At 52.5% G+C, this 24,060-nt stretch overlaps 1 protein-coding gene across 5 annotated transcripts in view; it reads left to right on the plus strand.

Annotated features, from left to right (window-relative positions):
* The first annotated feature begins 16,996 nt into the window (after positions 1-16,996).
* Positions 16,997-24,060, plus strand: part of NTRK3 (neurotrophic receptor tyrosine kinase 3) — a 209,039-nt gene continuing 201,975 nt past the window's right edge. For 3 of the 5 annotated variants that reach the window (XM_065076575.1, XM_065076576.1, XM_065076579.1), the window contains exons 1-2: positions 17,084-17,257; positions 17,393-17,655. In XM_065076575.1, coding sequence (XP_064932647.1) covers positions 17,408-17,655 — 248 coding nt within the window. In that variant the 5' untranslated portion in view covers positions 17,084-17,257; positions 17,393-17,407. Of the gene's footprint in view, positions 17,258-17,392; positions 17,656-24,060 lie in introns of all 5 variants that reach the window. The other 2 variants (XM_065076578.1, XM_065076577.1) reach the window with 2 other exon arrangements.

The following is a 24,060-nucleotide window of genomic DNA, read 5'->3' on the forward strand; positions in this document are numbered from 1 at the left end:
TCCTCTCACCTTTCCTGGCTGTGGAAACCAGCTTGTTTCCAAGAAACATTTTGGCTAGGACAAACCTCAGCAATATTATAGCTGGGTCCAGCAGTTATTCCTCTTTCAGCCAGAATCCTGGACAATCCCCTCCACGTGTTGAGCTCTGTCACTGTGTTTTCAGCACCTCTTTTCAGAGCAGCTTCAGCTTGTACTTTTGATAGGGACTTGCTCTTCTCTGAAGGAGCTCCATTCCTCCTCTTCCGCCCAGCAGAGCCCAAATCCAGGCAGGAGTTGAAAGAAGTGTCACAGCCCTCCTGTGCCTGATAAGGTCCTCCTTAGAGAGAGGTGAGCCACCTCCATCCTTCGCACTTTGCATCCACAAAGCCGTTTGCCAACGGAACATCTTCAGACCTCCTCTTGCGGAAGAACCATCAGGAGGAGAACTGGCAATTTCAGGAGAAACTCAGCCCCCCTGTAGCATAGAACAGACAGGGGTTGCACTGAGGGAGCCTCCAAGGGCTTTCCAGCTCTGACCGTCTCTGAGGCAGTACTGGTTCAGGTCCAAGGCAAGAGGGGGGTTTGCCAACATGCACCCCATGCTGATGACCATGTAACAACATGTAACAACAGCCACCTGCTTTCTGGCTTAGCAATGGAGAAGCAAAACTTCTCAGACCACTGCCTCCTCCAGGAATATGGAGTGTTAATTATTATTAATGACTCCCTGTGACTTATATTATTAGCAATAGTATTAATTGGATTATTACTATTAATAATTAATTGGATTACTACTGTTTCTTTTCTTGGAGATTCTTGGGGTGGCATGCAGAAGTAACAGATATTGCTTTCAATACAGAAAAGGGGCAAAAATCAACTAATGTGATGTTATTTGGATAACACAAAGTGGCAGAGGTGAGAGGAGATCTGGGGGACCTGTCCTAGAGGGCACAGAGTATGAGATTAGCAATGCCGGACCCCCATCACTGGATGCTTCAGTTCTATACCTGTTTTTGCTATTTTCCAGGTATACAGGTATAAAAGACTAAAACTAGTCCTTACTCCCGAGACTCCTTAGCTCTCTACCTCTGAATCCATGGTGAGTTCCTCCAAGTGGCTGGCCAGATGGCTCCCCCAAAGCTAAGGCCAGGAGAAGACTGGCAGCAAATACTCTTTGTACACAGCACAAGAGTGCTTTTGTCCCCAAATCTTGGTCTCATCACACTCCATCAGCCATCCCATGGCACTGCCCAATGCAGCCACCCATCACACTGGCTCCTCCTTGCCCTGAGTTCAGGCTGCTCTTCCTTGCGGTGCGACCTGTTGTTGCATGTATGGCAGAGCACCAATTCACCCAAAATAGCTCTGAAGAACGAAAAAAGAGGAGTATTGCGCCTGCAGGCATGTGCACGCGTTTGTCCACAAACCCATTTGCTGTTTAGGTGTCAGAAATAAATTTTACCACTGGAGTCTGCAGCATCTGATTAGTGAATTATTCAGTTTGGAGATTGCCTTCGCCGTGACCTCATTAGTAACCCCGAGGTGAGCGGGACGCATTAGACTAACCACCAGGCTGTCACTGCGGAGCAGAACTGGGGCATTAAAATGGATTAAAGTGCTTTACCAAGAAGTGCGGCACAACTCATATATATATATATATAAAAAAAAAAAAAAAAAAGACAAAAGGGAGAAGAGAAAGGGACAGAAGGGGGAGAAAAGAAAGACCGATAAAATAAATAAATAAACAACCCTGTTAGGCTGGCAGCCTGAGGATAAACAAGCAAGCAGGTGGAGGGGCCCCAGTGTGCTGGCAAAGCACAAGACTATGCTCTAAAGCCAGGGTAGGTCTGTGGTTGAGAAGCAGCATCTACAGGGCTCTTTGTTGCCTGCGCAGTGAAACCACCCCAGCATCTGCTCAGCAAAACCATCCCTTAGGATGCCAGCCACATCCCGCTGACCTCCATTGGACTGACACCCAAACTTGGACCTCCTCTACGTTAGGGCAGGTGAAGCAGGGCTGAAGGAAGGTCCTCACGTGGTTCTGACCTCTAAGTGTTGGTGCTGAGGTTGCGGGCTTCAGTTCTTCCATGTGATTTTTCTGATGGCTGCAAACAGGAATCTGTTGGGGATGCGCACACATCTCCCAAACCCTTCCACGAGTGGGAGTTACTCTGCTGTCACAAGGAGGAAGATGTGGACCACAGTGATCATTCAAAGACCATGGTGAACCCCTTGAAGGGGAGGAGAAGTAAGACATCCCATTTTGTCTCTTTCTGACAAGTCTACAGAAGGGGAAGGGGGATGGGTTTGTACCACGATCTCTCAGGGTCAGATATTCTTTCCTGGGGGGAGGCATTGGCTGATGTGAACAGCTTTTATCAGGGAATGGGTCCAGTGACTGATGTGGTCGCATTTGTTTGCTCAGCAGCAGTTGCAAATAATGGATGCTAAAAGGCTTTGTGGTTCATTGATGGCCATGATCATAACCACACACTCTTCATCCAGTTCTGGGGAAGAAATGCAGCACTCTCCATCTAACTTCTCAGGTCCTAAGCCCTGCCTTTGACATGATGTGGCCTTGGTCCCCTCGCTGTGTGCACAAGAGATCCTGTTTGTGAGGGCTGGCCTGAGGTGGTGACTTGTCCCTGCAAGAAGATCATCCGAGATTCTCTTCCTTCCACCACTGCAGCCACGAGAAGCGTGGTTGTGCACCTGTAGCACTGGACCCAGATCTTTATGGGGTGTCTCTGTGGCAATGCCTGTTGAGTATGTTTGCTCTCCCACTTCTTCGGTGACAATACTGGGAGCACCTTATTACCAACTCACATCAATGCCAGTCTTCAAGAGAACTCTATGGGATTTCTCCGTGTCATATGACCCCCAAAGGCACGGTGAGCCATTCCCATCTAGCTTCATCTGTTCAGCTTGTGTCCATCTGTAACTGAGGAGACCCTATTTAGTACTGTCTCCATATTGTTAGTCATCGAGGTATCCCAACCCATCCATCCTGGGCCTCCTCTGCACCTGGGCTGATGTCTGATTCAAATGCAGGAGTGGGAGCTTGTTGTCTATCTCTTCTCTGTGGGGTTTTGGACATCTGGGACTATCCAGGGCAGGGCTGTCTTGGCTGACTCCTCACACTGCCCTCTTTGAATCCATCAGGAATGCCCTGGCCTCTCATGGGAGGCTGTAAGAGGAACAAAAGTGCACAAGGAGGGTAGGACACACCTACCTGAGTTTTATTAGGTTTAATTGTCTGTATTTTATTATACCTAAATGCACAAAGAGTCTTAATTGGATCAATTTCAAACACCTGGGGCAAATGTGCCGTTTGATGGAGACAAGCTGAGAAGAAGCAATTCAGACTGTCAGTTCCCTGGGTCTTTCCTGAATCCTCCCTCCCCTACACACCAGGCGAGTACGGGAAATTTGTTCATTTATTGCTGCTTAATAATATATACTTATGCATTGTGTATCCCAAGCTATTTGCATTGTCAAGTCATGTGTATTGACGTGGAAGCTTTGCTTTCTCTTGTGTTGCTGCTGGTGTCATCTTTGAGCGTTTGCCTAATGATGACTTGATGAAGCAAAGGGAAAGATGCAGCAGAATTGAAAAATGGGTGAGGGAGCACAAGGACTCTGTCACCATCCTGGAAGTTGCTGCACTGTGTTAACCAAGCATCTAGCAGGGACATGAATGGTAGTACACCTTCCCTCCTGCAATTAAAGTAGCCATGTTGGCTTTGTTTCAAAGGCCAGCCAAATTTCACTCCACTGATTACTAGGACAGTTGTCCTAGTGGTATTTTCATCTCCCATGCAGACTGTCATTGCCTGAGCCTCCTCCCCAGAAGAAAGTGCCATACCAAATGACCAGGACACTCCTTACACCTCATCTTCCTTTTTCCAGCCAGCCTCTTTTGGTCTGCTGTCCTGCCACAGACACACAGGGACTTATGGGACCTCTTTCAGGGTTGCCACCACTGTCTTAACACCTCCCCATTGGGTTTGTGTCTCTTGACATCTTCTGAATTTGGAGGCTAGTCTTGTAGGGTGAGTTTAAAGGATGGAAGACCTGCTCCTTTCTCTTATGCATGAATTTCTTTCTTCCATCTTGTGTCTCCTGTGGGAACTGTTTTCAACCCCTGTTTCCAGCGATGAACAGAGCTGCATATTGTGTGTCCTCAGAAAGCTGCTCCCAGCCCTCATTGCTTGCTTAATTGTTGGGAAAAATCCTTCCATCTCTCTGGGCAGGGACAGCTCTAGCAAGTCTCCTCCGCAGACAGCTGCCCATCACAGCTCCTGGCTGGGCTGCTAGGCAGGTTGTGTGCCTGTTGGTGGGACACAGCTTGGAATGCCAATGCAGACACGAGAGCATACCTCAGGACAGTCAGGTGCTCCCTCCTCAGCATTAAATTACCCGTACCAAACCTCGGTCATCAGTGCAGATGGATTATCTGCTAGACTAAAGCCGGACCTTTCTCATCCACTCATTGGAGATAGAAATTTTGCAAAGGACCAGCCTGAAATTCAATGCAGGACGAGAGCCTGACCCCACATTGCCTTCATCCCAGCCTGGTAGCATCAGTACCCTCCCCACAGCTGGTGTCCCCTCAGCCTGCAATCAGCACCTGGCTCCACCGCTGGCCCTGGAGTATCCCCTTCCCAGCTCCCTGTCAGCCAGAAGAGGGTGACATCAATCCCTGCCTGCTTGGTAAAGCAAGGCTGGAGTTTTCTCTTGGCCATTTGCTAAACAGCTGGAGTGCTCCCTGTATCCAAGGAAACCTGCCTTAACCTGCTGCTTGCAGGGAGGCTTCCGTTCAGCAAGTTTCTCTCGGCTTTCTTTGGTGCTCCTGGGTTGATTTTGGGAGGTCTCTAAGGGGAGATGCACCTACCTTATTCCTGCACTCCCAGTCTCTCGTGCTCTCCCCTCTTTGGGAATTGAGCCTGTGTAGAGAAGAACGGGGAAAGCCCTGATTTCCCCAGTTTTGTTGCCACTTAGTTGTGGTTTCACAAAAACAGAGACAGTGCCCTGAGGCTGTTTTTCTGCTTCTATTTCTTTATTCTTTCTTCTTCTTCTTCCCTACTCCAAATATTTGCAACGGGCGAAGCACAGTGTAGTCATCCACTGTGGAGATGCTCTGTGCTGCATTTTTTACTGGGGTCATGTGCAGGAGCTGAGTGCCACCAGGAATGATGCAGATGAGGGCTTGGGAGGAGGTGGGAAGAATCAAAGTCTGGGAATGCTGGAGAAGCTGGGAGAAACCTGTGGGTTAGGCAGTGTCTGTGGCTGCAGCTGGGACCTTCAGCCTCTCTCCAAAGAAAGACAGACTGAAAGCATCAGGGAGAGCAGAGAGCAGGCAATGCTCTCAGGTTTCTCTAGACACTTTCTCTTCCACTGGATCACGTTTACTGTCCAGATGTGGCTGTCAGCAGCTCTTTGCCCTGCCAAGCCACTGTATCTGACCCTTCTTAGATGCTGTATCTCCCCAGGGTGCAGCTCTCTGTCCTGCCCTGCAGCACCTGAACCCATCTTATTCCACCCCATCCCACACTGCAAGCATCCCACACACAGCATTACTGCCTCTCTGCTGTGTCCCTATGGTCCCAGCTCCCATTTCCCAGCGGCACTGATCCCAGCTCTCCTGCAGAAAGCTCATGGTCCAAAAGATCTCCTTCTCCTGAGTGCAGGCAGAAGAGAGGGAGAAAACCACCTCTCTGCGGGGTGGATTGTAGCAGCTGTGGGCTCACACCAGGGCTGCAGGATGGGTTGTAGAAGCTGTGGTGGGAGAGGATGGGGAAGGCCCAGGGAATGAGCCAGGGAAGGCAGTTCAGACAGAGGAGGGCTGGAGTCTGTGCCAGGTTTCCCCAGGTTCAGGAACAGCATGCTGAGACAAGCAAGGAGGAAAAAGCATCTGTCTCCTCCCTGCCCCAGCCCACTGCTGGGTCTGTCCCCATTGCCCTGGTGTCAGTGGACACAGCTATGCTGCTTTGGCTGGCTCTGGCACTGCTTTGCTCTCTGCCAGTGCATCCCTGAGCATCTCCGGGAGGTTAAATGGTGCTTTGGGAGCCAGAGGCTTCTTGTCTCCCTCCCGCAAACCCATAACGCCTAGTGCTGTAATAGCTGGGCTGCGCTAAAAGCCTCTGCTTGCCCATGCTGGAGCGGGGCCGGCAGCTTTCCCGGAGCCGGGTTAATGCAGCAGCAGCTGCAGAGCTAAGCCGTAAGCGGGGTTAACACTCTTGCTCTTCCCCAGCTCCCCATACTGCCCGGAAGGTTGAACTCCTGCCTTGGCCTTGCAGGAGCTGGTCTTCAACCCAACGTGAAAGTGACATTGCTTCCCGCTCTCAGGTTAAGCATTTCTTTTGCTTTCCCTAAGGTGGCAGTACGAATCCCCTTGCTGCAGCATCCTCCCGCAACACAGTATTTAAACTCTGCATCCTCCAAAGTGTCCCTTTGCCTCCCAAAGCACCCAGAGCTGTGTTTCATGGCTCACTACCCATCTACACCATACGGCAGCCCAGCCTGGCCCTGAGCAGATGCTGAGGCACCCAGGGCATTGCAACACTTGCCATCACCAACAGCAACAGTGCACAGCCCTGGGCAGAGGGATGCGCTGGGGGTCTGGCAGTGAGGAGCAGCTTGCAGGCGGAGCTGGGAGGGCTGACAAACTTCCAGGGTCTGGTCAACAGGAGGAGAGGTGATGGAGAGGCAGAGAAAGCTGGAAAACCAAAATATCTTTATCTTCCACAAACAGAGAGAAATGTGTTATTGCTTTGTGCTGGTGTGGAGAAGCTTTAAAGGGTGATAAGAGGGTGTCAGAAAGCCTCGGAGGCAAGGAAAGGATGCTTTGCATGCCAGCCTGGTGTTTTCACTCCTGATTTACAGGATCTGCCCCCAGTGTCACTTGTGCAGTGCAGTTTGGCTCACAGCTGGCTGAAGGACCAGTGTCCCGCAAGGGGCTGACTCTGGCCATGGCAGCAGGCTGGCTGCTCCGCCCAGGGAACCCCGCTGCCACCCAGCACCCCTGAGGTTGCTGAGGTCCCCCATGGGGTCTCCTCCACTGGTAGCAAAGACCCACCCTCTTCTAGAAGAACCAGTACGCGGGTTCATGGAGTGGATTGCTGACAATGCGATCCTCCAGGCTTCCAGGGCACAGTGACCAAAGGAGGTTAAAAACGATCTGGCTGGCAAAAAATACCCTGTAATTTCCTCTCCTCCTGATCACAAAGTGCCCCCTTAGGAGTGCCAGACAGCCCTAGGCAGCCAGCACAGATTTGGATTTACTTCTGTTGTTCAGACCAAACAGCTGCTAAGGGCGTCAGTTATACAGACATGATGATGTTGTCACTTTATGTATCATTTTTATTTCATTGCTCTCCAACGTTTGTAATACCCCGGAGCTCAAAAGCTTAAATAACAGCTCTCCCCATATTGATTTTATCCTTTGCCATTTGGCGCTCATTCGTTCCTTTCCCTATGAGTTCCTAATAACCAAAATTTTAACAGAGCAGCGTCCCTCTCTGTGCTTGGCCACTGGTTGTGTCCAGCCGGAGATGGCAGAGGAAGGGATGGGAGTAGGACAGTAGTCTTTTGGGGGCCCTCCAGAGATGGGACCAGTACGTGTGTGATGCTGCAGTGCCTCTTCAACTCCTCCTTACCAAAAAAATAAAATTTGCCCCAAGACAAATGTTCTCAGGTGCAATAACTCTGAAGGTAGTTGTGTTGAGGGTCAGGATGGCCCTCTCCAGCAAGCTTTTGGGGATGGAGCAAGCAACCAGATGGTGCCGAAGGAATAATTTCATAACAAAATGTTTTCCTTTTTCCCAGAGCAAACTGCCTGTGAAGCGACCACACGTTCTACACGTGCATCCGCTGTATGGAGGTGTGCTGGTTACTCAGCCCAGGGCTCCCTTGTCTGAGCCTTGGGGCTTGGATGTTGGACTGTACAATCCCTCTGGCAGCATGGCATCCCCCCGGCTCCTGCAGCAAGGCTGCTGAGGTTGGTACACGGTGGTCCATTCTCCTGCTCTCCCTGAGGGTTTGGAGTGGTGGATCTGGATCCAGAGCTGCCAGACCCCCAGAACCACCTGCTCCTTCCTCCCCAGCAGATCTTCTCATCCACTGATACCACAGCAATCATTTGCGTTGCAGGCAAGGAGACAAATAGCACCAGGAGTTCCTGGGGACCTCCAGGAGGACATGGGGAGAAGTTCCCCAAGAGGAATGAATAGGGACAGGCTGCTGAGGCCAGTGAGATGATGCGGGCTTGTGGCAGGACCAGTGAGAGAAGGAGCTCCCCTCCAGCCAGTGTTAATAAGCAGTGGGAGGAAACATTTATCTTAACTTTCTTAGATGGCTCTGGAATATCACTGAGGGAGTAAGGGAGGGGTGTCCTCTAGTGTGATGGAGAGACTGCTACTGATTGTGTCTTCTCAGCACAGCAATATCTAATATCTATACACGCAGACAGATCAGACCAGCACAGCATGGTCTGGAGGCTGAGCTTATCTGTCTTGGTTGTAGAGGCTCACTTTGGATAATCTGCACATGAGCAGCTGATGGAGATGGTTGCTGGACCCATCTGTGTCTTAGTGAGAAGCAGAGATCTCTATCCAGATGTTCCTCATTATAGAACAAGGAAGAACCAGGTGTCATTTCAGCTAACCTTGGTCATTTCAGCTGTAGGGACCACCTCCAGATTTCAGTTTTGTGCAATGTTCTGTGTATTTGCAAAAATAAAGTGATTCTTTAATATTTAATCAGAGTCGTTAGTCACTTTTATTTATTTTACTCAGCTGAACTGCATTACAAGTGTTTCACTGATAACTCCTCATAGTGGAAGCTCCTTCCTGGGGGAAAGCTCCCCAGTGTTTGAGATTTTTGAACCAACTCAGGCTCCTCTGGGAGCTCTGCAGCGGGTGGCTGAGCACTTTTGGCTGGCAGAGGTCTGTCTCCAGCCCTCTCCAGGGCTCTCCCATTGCTCCCCCAGCTCCCCAGGAGGAACAGGGCTGGCAGGGCTCTGGTTAATGCTGCTGCACATTCAGTGTTGATGCTTTTGGCCATCACAAACCACAGCTTTGCCTGGCAGGGGGAGCAGGAGCTGAGCACAAGGAGTGGGGGCAGAATGGGAAGATGGGCTCTGGGGACCCCATCCCGCTGAGAAGGTGGGTTGTGTTTCACATTAGCTGATGCTCCTGTGTGATTTCCAGCACTTGTCCAAATGCAGAGGCTTGTGGCAAGGCAGCTTGGATATGCAGCAAGCATCAATCACGTCAGCTGGATCTTCCTCTGTAAGGATGGGGAGAGCCTCTTTTCAGACTGGTATGGTGATATAGATGGAATTGCTCAGTGTTGAGAATTGCTCAGCAATGGGATAAAAGCTGTGGGGGACTTACCCCTTTTGGCAGAATGAAGGTTTATCTGCACTGCAAGATCTTGGGCTTTGTTTTTTCCCTGTTGGTACCAAAAGCGTCAGGGCAGAGATGATACGGGTGCCAATGTGGAGAATAATATGGCACTGCTGCCCAGACATCTTCAGGGCTTGCTGGTGTCCTCTTCTGCCTTCCTACCCCTGGCAGTGTGTCCCAAATGAGCATGGGGACCTGAGAGCTTGACCTGCTGGTGTCTGTCACCAACGAAAATGACCTGAGAAATAATTTCCCACTGTAGGATCCTCTCTTGGGCTATAGAGCTGGAGTTTGACAGGAGGTTATCATGTTATCTGGCATCTTGAGCTTTGAACAGGTGAATGTGAGGCGGGTAGGGCTGCTTTAGGGAAGGCAGTGATCTTTAGCAAGGGACATGGCAGGAGTAGGTGAGGAAAATTGCTGCATATTCAAGGAGAAGGAAACCTCCCAGCTGTTTTCTGTGAAGGCAACTGGACCCTTTGTTCACCCAGTGCGGCAGATCTGTGGATCATCAACAGCCAGCATTGAGCACAGCCATGATGCACAGCCTTGCTTTGGTGAAGGCTGAGATGAACACTTCTTCCATCCAATGCCCAGCCCCTGGCCAGTGGCCCCCACTCAGCCCACCAGGAGCTGAGGAAGGTCCTGGGCACCACTGCTGTTTGGGGAGTAGAAGACCATGGGATGGGATTTCACCCAGCAGGCAAGGGAAAGAGCAGGGGACGGGGGTGTTGGTGATGTGTTCTCTTGGCACAGCTCTCAATGACTGTCACTCATGGCACATTCCTACTTCTCAGCTCCAGCATGTGGAGTTTTTGTCCATCACACCTGCAGGTATGTTCATGCATACCACCTCCAGCCTTCACAAATGTCCACATCCCTCTTCTCCTTAGCGCCCCAATGGTTCCTCCAACTGGCTGCTTCCCACACACCTCCCTCACCCTACAGCTTGCCTGCCTGATGAATCTCACCCTTCTCCTCCTCCTGATCCTCCATCTTCATCCCTAATCCAAACCTCATCCTTCTGCAGCCCCTTGGCCCTCTGCAGCCCTCCCCACCTTTGCTCACCCCACAGTCTTTCCTTGGAAGGGCCAAAATAAGCTCTAACTGGAGTGTGTTCAAAGGCTAATGTACATCCTCCCTTAATTATTGATTTGTTTATTGCAGACACTTTGGCAGGACATTCCCCACAGCTCACACACCAGGCTTCTGCCTTTGGTTCCCCCTGCAGCTCACAGGGGCTGAGGGCAGTGTTAGGGGGGTGACCTGGGGACGATATTCCCTGGCTTGAGGGCAACACCTCCCCATCCCCACCAGTGCACCCGTGTGTCCCAAGGTCTCACAGTTTAACTCCCCTTAGCCCAGCCCTGTGGGAACGGTGAAGGGCTTTCCCACAGAGCCAAAACCAGAGCTCCTCTCCAAGTCCCCCTGCCCCGCCTCACTCCCCAGGTGAGCAGAGCTCATGGAAGCTGTTTCCCATCGCAAGGCCCCCTCCTGTAAGGTGGTATCAACTCCCAGCACGTGTCTAGGAAGTGTGGCACAAGGGATCAAAACACAATTATGCCATTGAGCCCCAGCTGCTGTCATCCCCGGGCGGGGAGAGATTAGATGCTGCGCATTAGTGGGGTTGTTAACGACTCTGTAAGACCGATGTTGAGGAACAAGACTGGCAGCACCCAGAGAAGAGGGCTCAGTGACCCTGTCCTGCCACCAGGGCTGCTGTCAGCCTGTCACCCCGCACTCCAGGAGCTCTGGCTTTCAGGTGATGCCAGAAAGGCATCAAAGTAGGAAAACAAAGATGCCACCAGCTGATGTGCTGCAACGCAAGAAAACAGGGTTTGGCATGGAAGTAGCCCTTCCTTTTGCTCTGAAAAGCATGCTTGAAAATCAGCTGAAGGTTTGTTTGTTGGTTGGTCTTTGTGGATTTTTTGGGTTCATTTTGATTATTTTTAAATCTAAAGCAATTTGTCATGCACCAAGGTCCTGTGTTGTGGGTTATCCCAGGCTCTCTCTGCCTCCCTGCAGTCCCGAGTGCTCCACTTGCACATTCAGAGACTGAATTAGTAATGTGGTATTTTTGAAAGCACAGGCTTGGTTTGGGGAAAACCATGGGGCAACACACTGGAGACCTCTGCTCTTTTGTCCTGGCAAGGGTTGTGCCTGTGACTGCAAGGCCTGACTGCTCACATTGGGAATTTCCTGACTTGTGCCCACAACCAAGTGGCTCTGAACATGTAAAACGCCCCAAGAGATGTGCAGATGGCAGGCCATCAGCGGAACAATGCCCAGACTATAATTCCCGTTATCTGCCTGCAGCACATCGTCTGGAGTGTGTCCTGGGACTCCTTTGCAGCCCCCTCCCCAGCTCCTCTCCCGGCAGCCTCACCCCCAGTAGTTTCCCCACCAGCTCTCAACATCGCGCCTCTCCCCTCCCAGTGAGACCAACCAGCTCTGCACAGAACATCCCTGGCAGATCAAAGTGCTGCCTTGATTTCTTGACGGCAGCTGTAATCTGCTCCACATTATTCTTCTTCCTATTCCTTGGGCTTTCCAACACCTTAATTTCAGTCCTTTTATTTTTTTTAATTTTTTTTTTACTATTGCAGACATTCTCTCTGGATCATCTCTTGGACATTACAGCCATGACCAGACCTTATCCCTGGCTAGACAAATTAATTCAGGAGCTGCCTAGGTGGGAGACTGGTTTAGGTTCTAGCAATGAATGCAAACACAGCAATATTTGTTATCTTCATGACAAGGCTGTTTCTTTAGACCTCACTTGAATATGTTTTCTCCTGATTTTTTTGTTCCTGTTTATTTGAATAAATGGTTCCTTGCTTTCCCTTAAACTTTCTTAACAGCCTTGGAGATTTTATGAACAGGACATGAGCTGGAACGGCTTCACCCTGCCCTTGTCCCCACATGCCCACAGCCTCAGCAAGGACAACACAAGGCTGGAGGCTCTTACCACCAGCCACCCTCCAGCCCCCCCTAGCTGAGTCCTTCAGCTTTCATCACACATCTGTGGCTGCCAAATGTGATCACTCCACACGTCTCCCCCTGTCCCTCTCCTTGCAGGTGCCCAGGCTGACCAGTGTGTGGGATGTGACCTCTCCTGCTGCACAAGGACTCCTCCTGCCAAGCACCTGAGGGGCAATATGGACATCAGGTCACAGGCTGCCTCCCAGCTCTTCCTGAGTGGTGGGAACGAGGAGCTCTGCAGCACTTGCTCGTGTGTGTGCACAACTCGGGTGAGAGGCAAGTAACTCTTGGCTTTGCAGGGGCTGATGTTTTCCTCCTGCATCACCAGGGATGCCATGGGGGATGCTGTGCCCCCCAATCCAGCCTTGACCCGCTCCCCAAGAGCTGGCAGCACCTCCCAGGCATTTACCCTGCAAGCTGGACCCTCTCCAAAATGACACTTCCAAAATTCCTGGGGTGTGTCCGCAAAGGGATGCATGAAGCTACAGCCAGATTCCCAAGGCAGGGGACGAAACCCTTCTCCCTGCCCCTCCCGGCAGAGCTCGCACCCCAGGCTGCTGCCAGATGGCAGCTCTGCCCGCCCCGGGGCTGGCTGCGTGTCAGGGGTGTGCAAAGTGGTCCTGCTGCCGGCAGATCTGCAGATCTTTCTCGATGAGTGAAGGGGGGCTAGAAAAAATGTCAGCTCATCATTTTCAGCGAGCGGCGAGTGCTGTTCTGGTAAGAGGGAGCAGGGCGGTGCGTGGCTCAGCACGGGCCTGCCGGATCGATATGGAGATCAGAGGCAGGAGTGGACGTCGGAGCTTATGATGACTGAGCAGATCTTGGACCACGGATCTCTTTCTGATTGTGCCCCGAAGGGCCATGGTGTCTGCTGGGCCCAGGAGGCGAGCGGTGCATTGGGGAGCCTTTACCTGGGAAAAGGGGTGGCAGGAGGAAGGATTGTCCCTGAGGGATGGCCAGCCTGAGACTGTGATGCTAAAGGCAACTGTGTAGGTGGGAAGATCAGAAATGCAAACAAAACAGCTGCCTACACCTCTGTCCACAGCCAGGAGCCCCTTGGGCATGTCCCAGCCCCTGTCCTTCTTCTGAGCCAGGTGTCTTGGTAGAAACTCATGTCCCCATGCAGAGGATAGCTGGGACGGGGGAGACAGGGACCTCTCTGAAGAGGAACTGGGGTTTGGTCTTGGCCAAAAGCATTCCATGGAGTTTCTGGAGGCTCTCAAAGGCTAGAGGGAACTCAGCCCCCGGGCCCCAGTGGGGCAGAGCTCTTGCAGGATGCACTGATTTAATCCTTCATGAAGATGCTTCTTGAAAGAGCAATTTGCCAGCATCCCTCAGAGCAATAATGGCAAGGCCTCTGCTCGAGATACCATCTCTGCGCTCTGACAGCCCCATCACTCATGTCCTGTTCCTGCCTCCCTCTTCCACAGGGACAGGAGTGAGGGATGGAGGCAGGGATGGTGTGTTCCCACCACCAGCAACTTCCAAATGCTCCTGTCCCCTTTTGGGTCTGGATGTGCAAGAGGTAGTGCTGTCCTCGCTGAGCATCATCTTTTGTCTGTCTGTGGACAGCTGAGAGGTTATGGGTTCAAGCGGAGGAAACAGGACCAGGGGTGGCCCGTCTGTTCTCTGTGGCAGGGACTTTGCTGTCACTGCAGTCTTTTCTGCCAGCAAGCACGTCAGTCCTCCCTGGCAGCCTTCAAAGGGGAGGATGAACAGCTCCTGGTTTCTTTCTTTTCCTGCCCACCTTCTGCCCTGCCCTCTGGGCACCCAGCTGGATGCTCCTGCTCCTCCCATTTCCCCACTTTGCCTGGCCACGTTTCCTCCGTGGGCAGTGGCTTTAGCTATTAGCTGCAGAGGAAGCCGTGGCTTGGCACAAAACCTCCTCATTAGCTGCCCAACTGGGTCCCGCCTGGCACTGGGTGGCAGAGCGGGGTATGCATGTCACAGGAGCGGGTGGGCTTCTGCATCCCCCCCTACGTGGGACAACCAGCCTGGGGCCTCCCCAACTTTCTGTGGGTTAAACCTCATCTTTGCAAGGAGAGTGCAAAGCGTGTAACTCCCTCCGGTTGCAGAGGAGGACCTGAGAGGCTCTCTGGGTGGGTTTGTGCTCCATTAGCAGTTGTGCTCTGCTCCAGGCCAGTGGACGGAGGGACACAGGGCAGGATGCCACCTGGGTGGGTGAGGAGGGTGCAGGGTGCCCATGTACGCAGCCCCATGCCGAGCAGTGCCACCTTAGCACCCTGTGTGATGGCCGCTTCCCCCAGATCCCAGTGCTGCCCTGCCCAGAGGAGAGCCTTGCTGTGCTGTGGAATCGCAACAGGTCCCCAAGGCAGGTGTGTGCCCCCTAAACATGCCCCCACCCTGTGACCAGCCCTGCAGTGATGTGCCAGGGCAGGCTAGTGGCCTCACACTGGTTTCACATGCTATGGTGTGATTGATGTCAAGTGCCATGAGGAGGCTGTGACCTTGTGTCAGCTCCAGTATAAAGAAATCTCCGGTCTTGCCCTGGGCACTGGTTTTGTGGATAGTGTGACATCCCCGTTCCCTGTGCTGCTGAGGGTTGAATGCACATGCTGTCTGGGTGTTATGGGGTGCCTGGTGTTCCCTACAGGCAGGGGTGTGTAACATTTTGCCCTCCATCAGTGTCTTCTCCAGTTCGCTTACAGAGCTGAGCCGTAAGAATGGCATATCTCTGACATGGGTGAGGAAACTGAGGCAGCGAGTAAAAAATATGCTTGAGTGTTTTCCTCTTTGGTGCCTTTGCAGACATGGTCTCCATACAAGTGCCTGAGGATCAGAGCTGCTTCTTGTGGTGGTGGGGACCCACCAACCCTTCCCCATGCTCCCCTTGTTTGCAGTGCCAGGCACTTCAGTGACCTCTCCGCATCCAGGTGTTTCACTTCAGTAAGTTGCAAGCAGGTGGGGTCTGGGGAGAAACCAGCCCTCCCACCTTGGTATTTATTAACTAGATGAGTGCCCCTCATTCCCCTGGAAGGCTCTGGCAGGAGGGGCCCTGGCAAAGCTGCCTGGCACCCCAGGAGCCACTGTGGGAGTAGGACCGATACCCTGGTGAGTGCAGCACCTTGCACATCACTGACTCTGCCAGGTCCTGCAGTGCAGCTGTGTGGCAACAGGTGAGGAGTTACCCAAGTGTGAGCCCTGCTCATGCCCCACTGGATGGGCTCCCAGTAAGTGTGGCTGTGGGCAGCCCACTCCCCTCCCAAGGGGTATGGCTGCATGAATCCTGGTTGCAGAAATTTGGCCAAGGGGTATGGGTGCATGAATCCTGGCTGCAAATCTCTTTTTTTTTTTTTTTCTTTCTTTCTCCTTTTCTTTTACTTCCAAATCCTGTTGCCTCTTCTGGACTAGGATGATTCAGGCTATGTAGCAGAAACTGGAGGTGTTAGCTCAGCCCATGCAGAGATCCCTCTGTCTCTCCTCCCTGTGCAAAGCCCTGTGCCTGGCAGAAGCAGACCCTTGAAATATTTGAGAGTCCTACACCTGTAATTCCTCCCTTCACCCGTGCTCCCGCCTGCAGCACCATCCCTTTATCCCTGTGTCTCTGTGCAGAGGAGCAGAGACATGAAACTATGGGGGGGGGGGGAAGGCATGTAGAAAAGCACTGTAGAAAAGCAGAGCAAATTAAGCAGAGCTCTGATCTGCTTGGGTTTGTGCTTGCCAAAAATGCACCATGCATCTTAATTCGCTCTGCTGTTCAGCTCACACTCACTGCTCTCCTGATGCCATTTCGGCGCTCTGAGCTCAGCCTTTTCAACACTTCAGTCTTCCTCTTTCAGGATTTTTTTTTGCATGTCTGATTGCAGGATCTGCTGCAGGAGCGAAGGGGAAAGCCAGGGGAGGGACGACGGGAGCCCCGACCCTGGGTGCTCCTGCCTGCGCTTCCCGGCAGCCGGCCGAGTCCCCGTTGCATTTTGGAGGGGGGGTGATGGGGGGCGTGTGTGTGTCTTTTCTAGAAAGTCCTTCCTGGGTGCTTTCCAGTCGCTTATTTTTTTTTTCCACCCAGCCGTCTGATCTGCCTCTCGCTAGGATCCTCTAAAGAAAAAAAAAATATTAAATTGCTGTAATCCACACTGGTTTTTATTCTCGTCCAGTTCAGTTTAATCTTTCTTTGCTCTCCACCCTTGTGTCCGGATTGCGGGGGAGGGGGGGGGGGGTGTGTGTGCTGTGAACCCACCCAACGACCAAGCGAAAAGGCAGCATCGTCCTCCTTCCAAAAGACGAAAGATCCTGAAAAAGCAGGAGCCGAGCCAGAGCCCCTCAGCTCTTCCCCCAGCACAAATTTAACCCCAGCTGCAACTTTTCCTCCGCTGGCGGGGCTGAGCTGGGGCTCCGGCAGTGCTGGGGTGGGTTTTTCCCCCCTCTCTCCCCCATCCCCTCCCCTAGATTGATTTTAGCGGAGAGGGAGGGGGGGTGGGGAATCCTTTTTATTGCGGAGCCCGGCTCGCTTTGCAAAGCCTTCCTCCTCCCTCCTTCTCCTCCTCCTCTGCTTTTTGTGCCCGCCGCTGCAGGGCTGGCCAGGCCGGGGGGAGGGAGGAAAGCGATGGGAAAGGGAGGTCGCCCCCTCCTCTCCCCAGCCTCCTCTTCCCTCTGTGTGTTTTTTTTGCAGGTGTGTCAATTTTAATTCTGCCCAGTAGGTGGGACTTGGTGACTTTCGCACCGGTTTTTTTTTTTTGTTATTTATTTATTTCCCCAGCCTCCCGTTGCAATCCTCCGGAGCGGCTGCCGGGGAGCGGCGGGCGCAGGGCGGCCGGGCCAGCGATGCATCCCCGCCCGCTGCCGCTGCCCTAGCGGGAATTACAGCCTCTCCGAGCCAGCTGCCAGCATGATTTCATCTGCTGGAGGATTTTTGCATCTGATCGCTTGAGGTTTTGTTGTGTTGTTTTTTTGGCCCCCCCCCCCCCCCTTTTTATCCCCCCTCCCTCTGTCTTTGTTTCATTCCCCCCTTCCCCCCCCCCTTGACCTCCCTCCATCCCCCCTTTCCTCCTCCTCCTCTTTTTTAGAAGCAGCAATCGGAGATGGATGTCTCTCTTTGCCCTACCAAGTGCACTTTCTGGAGGGTATTTTTGCTCTGGAGCATTTGGGGAGACTATCTGCTTTCGGTGCTGGCTTGCCCTGCTAATTGTCTTTGCAGCAAGACAGACATCAATTGCAAGAAACCGGATGATGGGAACCTCTTCCCTCTCTTGGAAGGGCAGGATTCAGGCAGCAGCAATGGCAACACGAGCATCAATATCACGGACATCTCAAGGAACATCACTTCCATGTAAGTGGGGGGTGTCCCCTGGCTCTCCCGGCGGGCAGGGTGCGGGCAGGGCTGCCTGTGCCGGGCTCAGGTGCCCTCGGCATTGCTGCGCTGCCTGGCAGAGCTCAGCCCTGCTGCCCGTGCAGGGGACGCAGACCCGGCTTTTACCCCTTACCCCATTCCCCCAAAAAATAATTTAAAAAAGGGCCCAGCAACAGTTTGGCCAAGGCTTAAGAGGAATAAAGTAAATGAGATTTGATTCCTTAGCAGGGGAGAGAGCAGCAGGCGAGGATGCTAAAGCTGCTGCTTCCTTTAACTGTTTGCTTCTGCAAGTGGTGGTGGTGGGGGGACGCCACAGCCACATATATACCCAAATTGGGCAAGAAAAGCAAGTTCTGAGCTGCTTGTTCTTTTCTAGACTTTGGATCCGATTAGAATGTCTTTTTTTTTTTTTTTTTTTTTCATCCCCACAACAGAAAATGCTCCTTTCCCTGCCCTGGCTGAGTGTATCTGGGGATCTGCGGTTTCGCGTTTTTAAGGGGAGGAAAAAAGAAATAGGACAGTGAGATGTCCCTTAAGTAGCTGATTTAACTCGCATTGTTATAATTTTGCAACTCGCTGTGGTGCAGCGACAGGGATTTGTGTGTTTTCGTCTCGGGGTGGTGGCGGTGAGGAGAAGCATCCGAGCAGGGAGATATTTTTAGTTGAGCACTTTGCGTTTGTTTGCATGCTTGTTTATCTGGAAAATCAACTTGAAGTTGCATTATCCTTGTTTGGAGAGACAGTTAGCAAAGCCCATGCTAATCTCATCAGAGTGGAGTCGAGAAAGGAATATATTTCCTTCTCCTGAATCCATCATACTCTGTGTGTGTGTGTATGAGGGGAAAAAAAATATCCTCATCTCTTCCAATCTCTGCTCTTTATTTTCCAGTACATTTTTGGGTGAGATGAACCCTGAGCCATTTCATTATTCTAATGCTAATTGAAATGTGAGCATTTAGGGAAATGTAGCCCCCAGAGCAAGTTGCCAGTGGGAGTTGAGCAGAGAAGAGGTGGAATCCTTTATTCTGGCAGTTAAATGCAGCAAGGTTTGAAATGAGTAATGGAGGGTTATTTTTTTTTCCCACCTCGATGGCACAGTTGCATGGAAGGAGAGGGCTTTGCGGGGTCTCTTCTGGAAGCTGTTTTATTTGGTCACAGTGCAATTGCAGCATAGCCACGGTATAATTGCAGTGCCTCTTTCACAGCTCTGCTTGTCACCTTTGCTGGGTAAAGATGATGGGAGCCGCTTCCCTGCTTGCTTACAGGTTCATGAGATGCCCGAGCAGGTTTTCAGCACGTACCACTGACCCTGAACCCCCAGCCCTGTCTTTGCCTTGTCAGCAAACCTCTGCAAACCCAGCAGGAATGGGGGAAGTAAAGGGGAAAACTAATGCAACGCTCCCCTTCCAATTGCCACATATTTATCCTGTGTCGTGGTGCTGGAGTGTGTTTTTCTTTTTTCTTCTGAGATGCTGGAGGGATGTGGCCGATGCCGGGGAAGTCAGAGAAACTCGTGTGTGTTTTTTTTTTTTTCCTTGTGCTTGCTGTTTGTTGTGGTTTGGTTTTAACCCTTTGGGGGGCAGAGAGCGGTAGGAAAGGCTGTGAAGGGTTTGGAAGCCACCAGCATGAGCATTGTGAGATGCACACATACGTCTGGACTGCTGTGAGAGGTAGTGTTACATGAGTTCTTTGTGTCCAGAAAACATCTTTACTGCTTTGAAATTGAAAAATGCTGATAAGCAGTCTGTATAAAAGAGGCGGCATAAAAAAAATTGGACAACTCCAGAAAGATGTTGGGTATTTTTTTGGAGCAGAGCTTCTTTTAACTTGGGGAAGGAGAAGGTGGCAGTTTTTGCTGGATGCTGTATGCATCTCTGCTCCACTGTGAGCAAAGCACGTTCCTTCACCCCCTGCATCGCTGCTGGCCTTGTGCCTCCCTCCCTGGGCTCGGGGGCCAAGATGTAGAACTGGGGTGAACCTTGAAATGCCACGAGGGACTGAGACTGAGCCTGAGTGAAAACTTTCCCCAGAGATCTGTCTGTGCTTACTGGGAAGACAGCAGTGGTTTGTAGAGGATGCTTATGGGAGCAGAGGGATGGTTTGTGTGGTGGAGCTGCTTCCTGGCAAAAAAGTCACTGCTGGGAGCCAGAATTGAACCTGTCTCTTTGTGCTCTGGCGTGGGAGCCATTGGGTCCTGCACCCTTCCAGGCTGATGTCAGACCTCTCCTTGCCAGCCCACACACTGTGGATGCTGGGGCGAGGGGTGTGTAGAAGCCCAGCCTGGTCACCGCTGAATCACTCCTGGCACGTGGGTCTGATTCAGCTGGGCACCAAACAACTCTTCTCACCGCTTGCCACCCTCATGGGGGCTTGGCTTTGCCAGGCAGCCTACCTCATTTTTGGGCAGCGAGGAGGCAAATGCACCTTTGCTCACTAGGCTTAGGGCTGAATAGGGGAGGCTTAGCTCTGTCCTTGTGGCCAGGGGATGTGATGCTCCAGCTGGGTCATCCCCAAGGCCCTGGGGGAGGTGGTGGTCTCTGCTCCATCCTGTGCTGGTGAAAAGGTGGTAGGGTACAGGGTGTGGAGAACACCCTGGGGCTACGCAGGGCCTTGCTCATGTGTGAAAGATAAGCTCAGCTTGGCAATCTGAGCTTAAGTGATGCTGATGAAAGGCTGCCAGGGCCCATTCTGAGGGCTCCGGAGGAAGAAAGCAGTGTGAGCTGGCTTGGGGGGGGCTTGTCCCTTTGAGCCAGGGCAGAGGCCACTCCATGCCAGCCCACCAAGGCAAGTCCCACCAGCATTCGGGGCCAAGCCATCAGGAGTTTTGGGTTATTTCACATCTCAGTGTCTGATGGCCCCAAGGCAAGGAGGACAGGGGATATCCAGCCTGCAGCACTGCCCATGGAGGCTGGCAGGGCAGGCTATCCCTGTGGGTACCCCATTGTGGAGCCTCCATTTGCACCCCTCAAATTAATAAATTTTGCTCCGATTGCTGCTGCTTTTGGTTTCCCACCCATCTTTCTTTTCAGGGAGAACAGAGCAGCTGCAGTCAGGGCTGGGTGGCTCCTGCCTGGGCTGGGGAGGATGGTGACACACAACCTCTGTGCAAGTCCAGGTGGTGCCAGGTTAATGGTGAAGCAGGAGCAGGGCAGGAGGTTCCTGGCCCTAGATGGAGGTTGAGTTCGCTGCTGTCCTTCTGCCCTTTCCCAGCCTGCCCAGAAATGTATCCAGTTTCAGACTGCATCCCTGGGGATGTCAGTTCTGCACACAGAACCCTGTGAGGGCTGCCAAGGGTCTTGTCTAGCTGAGGGGCTGGCTTGGACCCCAGCTGAGATGGCTCCAGTTTGGAGTTGGGCTGTTGGACTTTGCCCTCCTTGTTCAGGGAAAGGACAACCGTGGGGCTGGGGTTTGTTCATGACATTGCTTTTCCTTGTGCAGCTGGGTGGCCTTTGCTGTGTCCCCAGCCAGGTGTGACTTGTGGGGATGCTCAAGCCTTTCCATAACCCACCTTCACCCCTGTGATGTGGTGCTCCATCCTTTGCAAGACCTCCCCAAAAAGACCAGATGCACAAGGAGAACTTCAGTCCTGGCAGTCCTGCAGCACAAAACCACTTCTTTTCACTGTGCACTGAGCAGCTGGGGTGTTTGCCACTCTGGGTCCCCCTCCATGACACTGTGGTGATGTGGCTGGTGCATGGGGTGACTGGACTTGCCTCTGCTGGCATGTGTTGGGGTGATGGCAGACGCTGCGTGCCGGGGATGGACCGGGGAGTTACCCTTCTGGCAGCGTGGGCAGCGCCTGCATGCGCCAGCACGGTGCGTGGGGAAGGACGGACGGAGGAGTTTGCCATCTGGGCCTCCCTACTTCTCAGCTGTTGCTATGGCACTGAGAGATGCTGCCAGGCAGGCGACGGTGGCCTGCGTTTGTCACCTCTGGGCTCCCCTGAGGTAGGGAAATGTCCATAGTATATATTGCCTTACTCCCTTTCCCAGCAATACCAGGGGAGAATGGGGTTTCTTATGGTCAAATGGGTGGGTTTGTAGGGTTTACCTGTGCAGATCATAGCTGCTTTCAAACTGGTGAGATGAATTCAGAGCAACCCAAGAGGATGTGGGTCATTGTAAAACACTGTGGGATGCAAGATTTTTGGGGTCTTACTTGCAGGGCTAAGGGGAAATATCTTCTCTCCCACCCCTGTGGACAGAAGAACGGTCCCATTCTTTCCTGCATGGCTGTCCCACCAGCCCACAGCAGCATTGGCTCCATCCCATGGGCCTGGCTGGGGGTGGGAGAGCCACGTCAGAGCCGGTGTCGTCCCACTCGCTGCGTGGGAGCTGGGAGCACGTGGCGTGGGGGAAAGTGAGGGGGTGGGCAGAGTGGCAGCACCCCTTTGCTGTCGGCACGGGGAGAACCGAGGCATCATTGATGCCCATATGCACTTGCATCTGGGAATGAGAGAAGAAAGGGCAGGCATCTTACTGGAAGGGCTGGGGGAGCAGAACTTGCTTTTATGGTCCAAATAGCTGGGAAAGGGTTTCCTGTGACGCCCAGGTTGGTGATTGCTCTGCTTCAGAAGCCACAACACAAACTTTTGCCTTCATTGTGAATCAACCACAGTGTACCCAGTGTGCCTCATGTGCTGCTGCTCTCCAGAGATGAAGGGCTCTGCATTCCCAAAGCTCCCCATCCCATCATTCCTTCCATCTCCTGGCCCCAGAGGCTTTGGCTGCTGTAGAGACCATTCAAATGTTCCCTAATTCAATCCGGTTTTGTTTTTGAGGGTTCTTGTTTATGAAGAGTGTCTGTCCTGAAGTATGTTAGGATGGGGGTGGTGAATACAGCATGAGGCTGTAAGGACAGAAGAGGGTGCAGAGATGCTTGGGACAAGGAGGTGGGCTGAGATGTGGTCTTGATGCTCTAGAGGTTCTTTAAACCAGGAGCAGTGGGTCCTGACTGTCCCTGTATTGTCCCCCTTGCATCAGGGGATCAGGACAATGGCAGGTTCTGCCTTGTGCAACAAAGTAGCTGAACTTACACCAGGGACACCCTGGGGCTGGGTGCGTCCCCTGGTCTGGCTGCTGGCTTCTTGCCCTGCTCTCAAAGACTTTCTCCCCGCTCACTAGTGCTGGAGGGAGGCACTTTTCTGGCATGGGTGGTGTCTGTGACCTCCCATATTTTTGCAGCTCTCCAGGCTATGTGCCAGGGCAGAGCAGAAGAATCTGGGTTAAATGGGTCATAAAAGATGATTTTTGGAGGAGTCAGCTGGTGTCTCTGTCCCCCTTTTGCCTGATCCTACTGGGTTCCCCACGTGCTCCCCAGCCATGTGTGCATTGCCTGGCTCTGCAGATGGTCTACACCAAGTATTTCTCTGGGGAGGAAAAAATTTTGATGCCTGTCAGGACTTCCCAGGCTTTTTCTGAGGTGAATATGGGTCCTGAGCTGCTGCCTGGACAGGAGGAGCTGGTGACCTGGATGGTTTCAGGGTGCATGTGGCATCTCCCCAACCTCCATCGCCTGTAGGGTTTGGGGAGGTCTAAGTCAGCTCTGCCTGCTGGCTTGTCTCCTTGGGCTTGGAGAAGTGAAATGAGGATGCTTCAGGTCTAGGACAGCTGTTTCATGGGGGGAAGAAGCAGAGATGGAAGGGAAGACACTGAGGAAGGAGCTGCCTTGCTGCCTTTAGAGGTTTGGAGATGTGTTGACTCTGTCTAGGGACTTTCGTAGAGCTCAGTTAGGGAAAGCTATCTGGGTCTGCTCTACTCCATCAGCTCATCCCTGTGGCTGTGACACCTTCATGTGCTTTGGCTTGGGGCTTCTCATGGTCTCCTAAAGACCTGTGACCATCCATGCACCCAGCAATGCTGGGCTCTTTCAGTGAACCCCCCAAAGAGACCATGGGATGTCCCAGGGGATCACCCTTGGGTAGGTAAGTCGTACTCAGTGATGCTGCCCAGTGCTACCCTGGCACACTGGCTTGTCCTGCTCAATGCAGTACCCATGCCAGGTGTTGCCCAAGAGTTTTTATGGTTGGATTTGGTGCATCCCATTCAAGGGGGGCTGCAGTCAAGTGGGGAGTGGACCAACCCCTGAGTTTGCCAGGCTTCCAGAAGAGAGTGTTAATAATGCTTGTGGCTTGCTGTGTTATTTACCAGTCTCTGTGCAGGAGCAGTAATTTTGAGCTTGAGAGTTTCCTGCAGCAGGAGGGTTTTACTGGGTTGTACAGGTGCTTTCAAGCAGGTGTGTTAGCGACCTGTGGGCTCTGGTCACCCCCAAATTCTCTTGCTCTTCCCCTCTGCATCAAGGGGTTCACAGCAGAATCCCTGCTGAGGCAGTGCTGTGGGGTGAGCTTCTCGGTCAGAGGCTGCAGTTTTGTATGGCGGTTGGAT

This window comes from Columba livia, chromosome 11 (assembly GCF_036013475.1).
Source record: "Columba livia isolate bColLiv1 breed racing homer chromosome 11, bColLiv1.pat.W.v2, whole genome shotgun sequence".
In the NCBI taxonomy this organism is placed as follows: Eukaryota; Metazoa; Chordata; class Aves; order Columbiformes; family Columbidae; genus Columba; species Columba livia.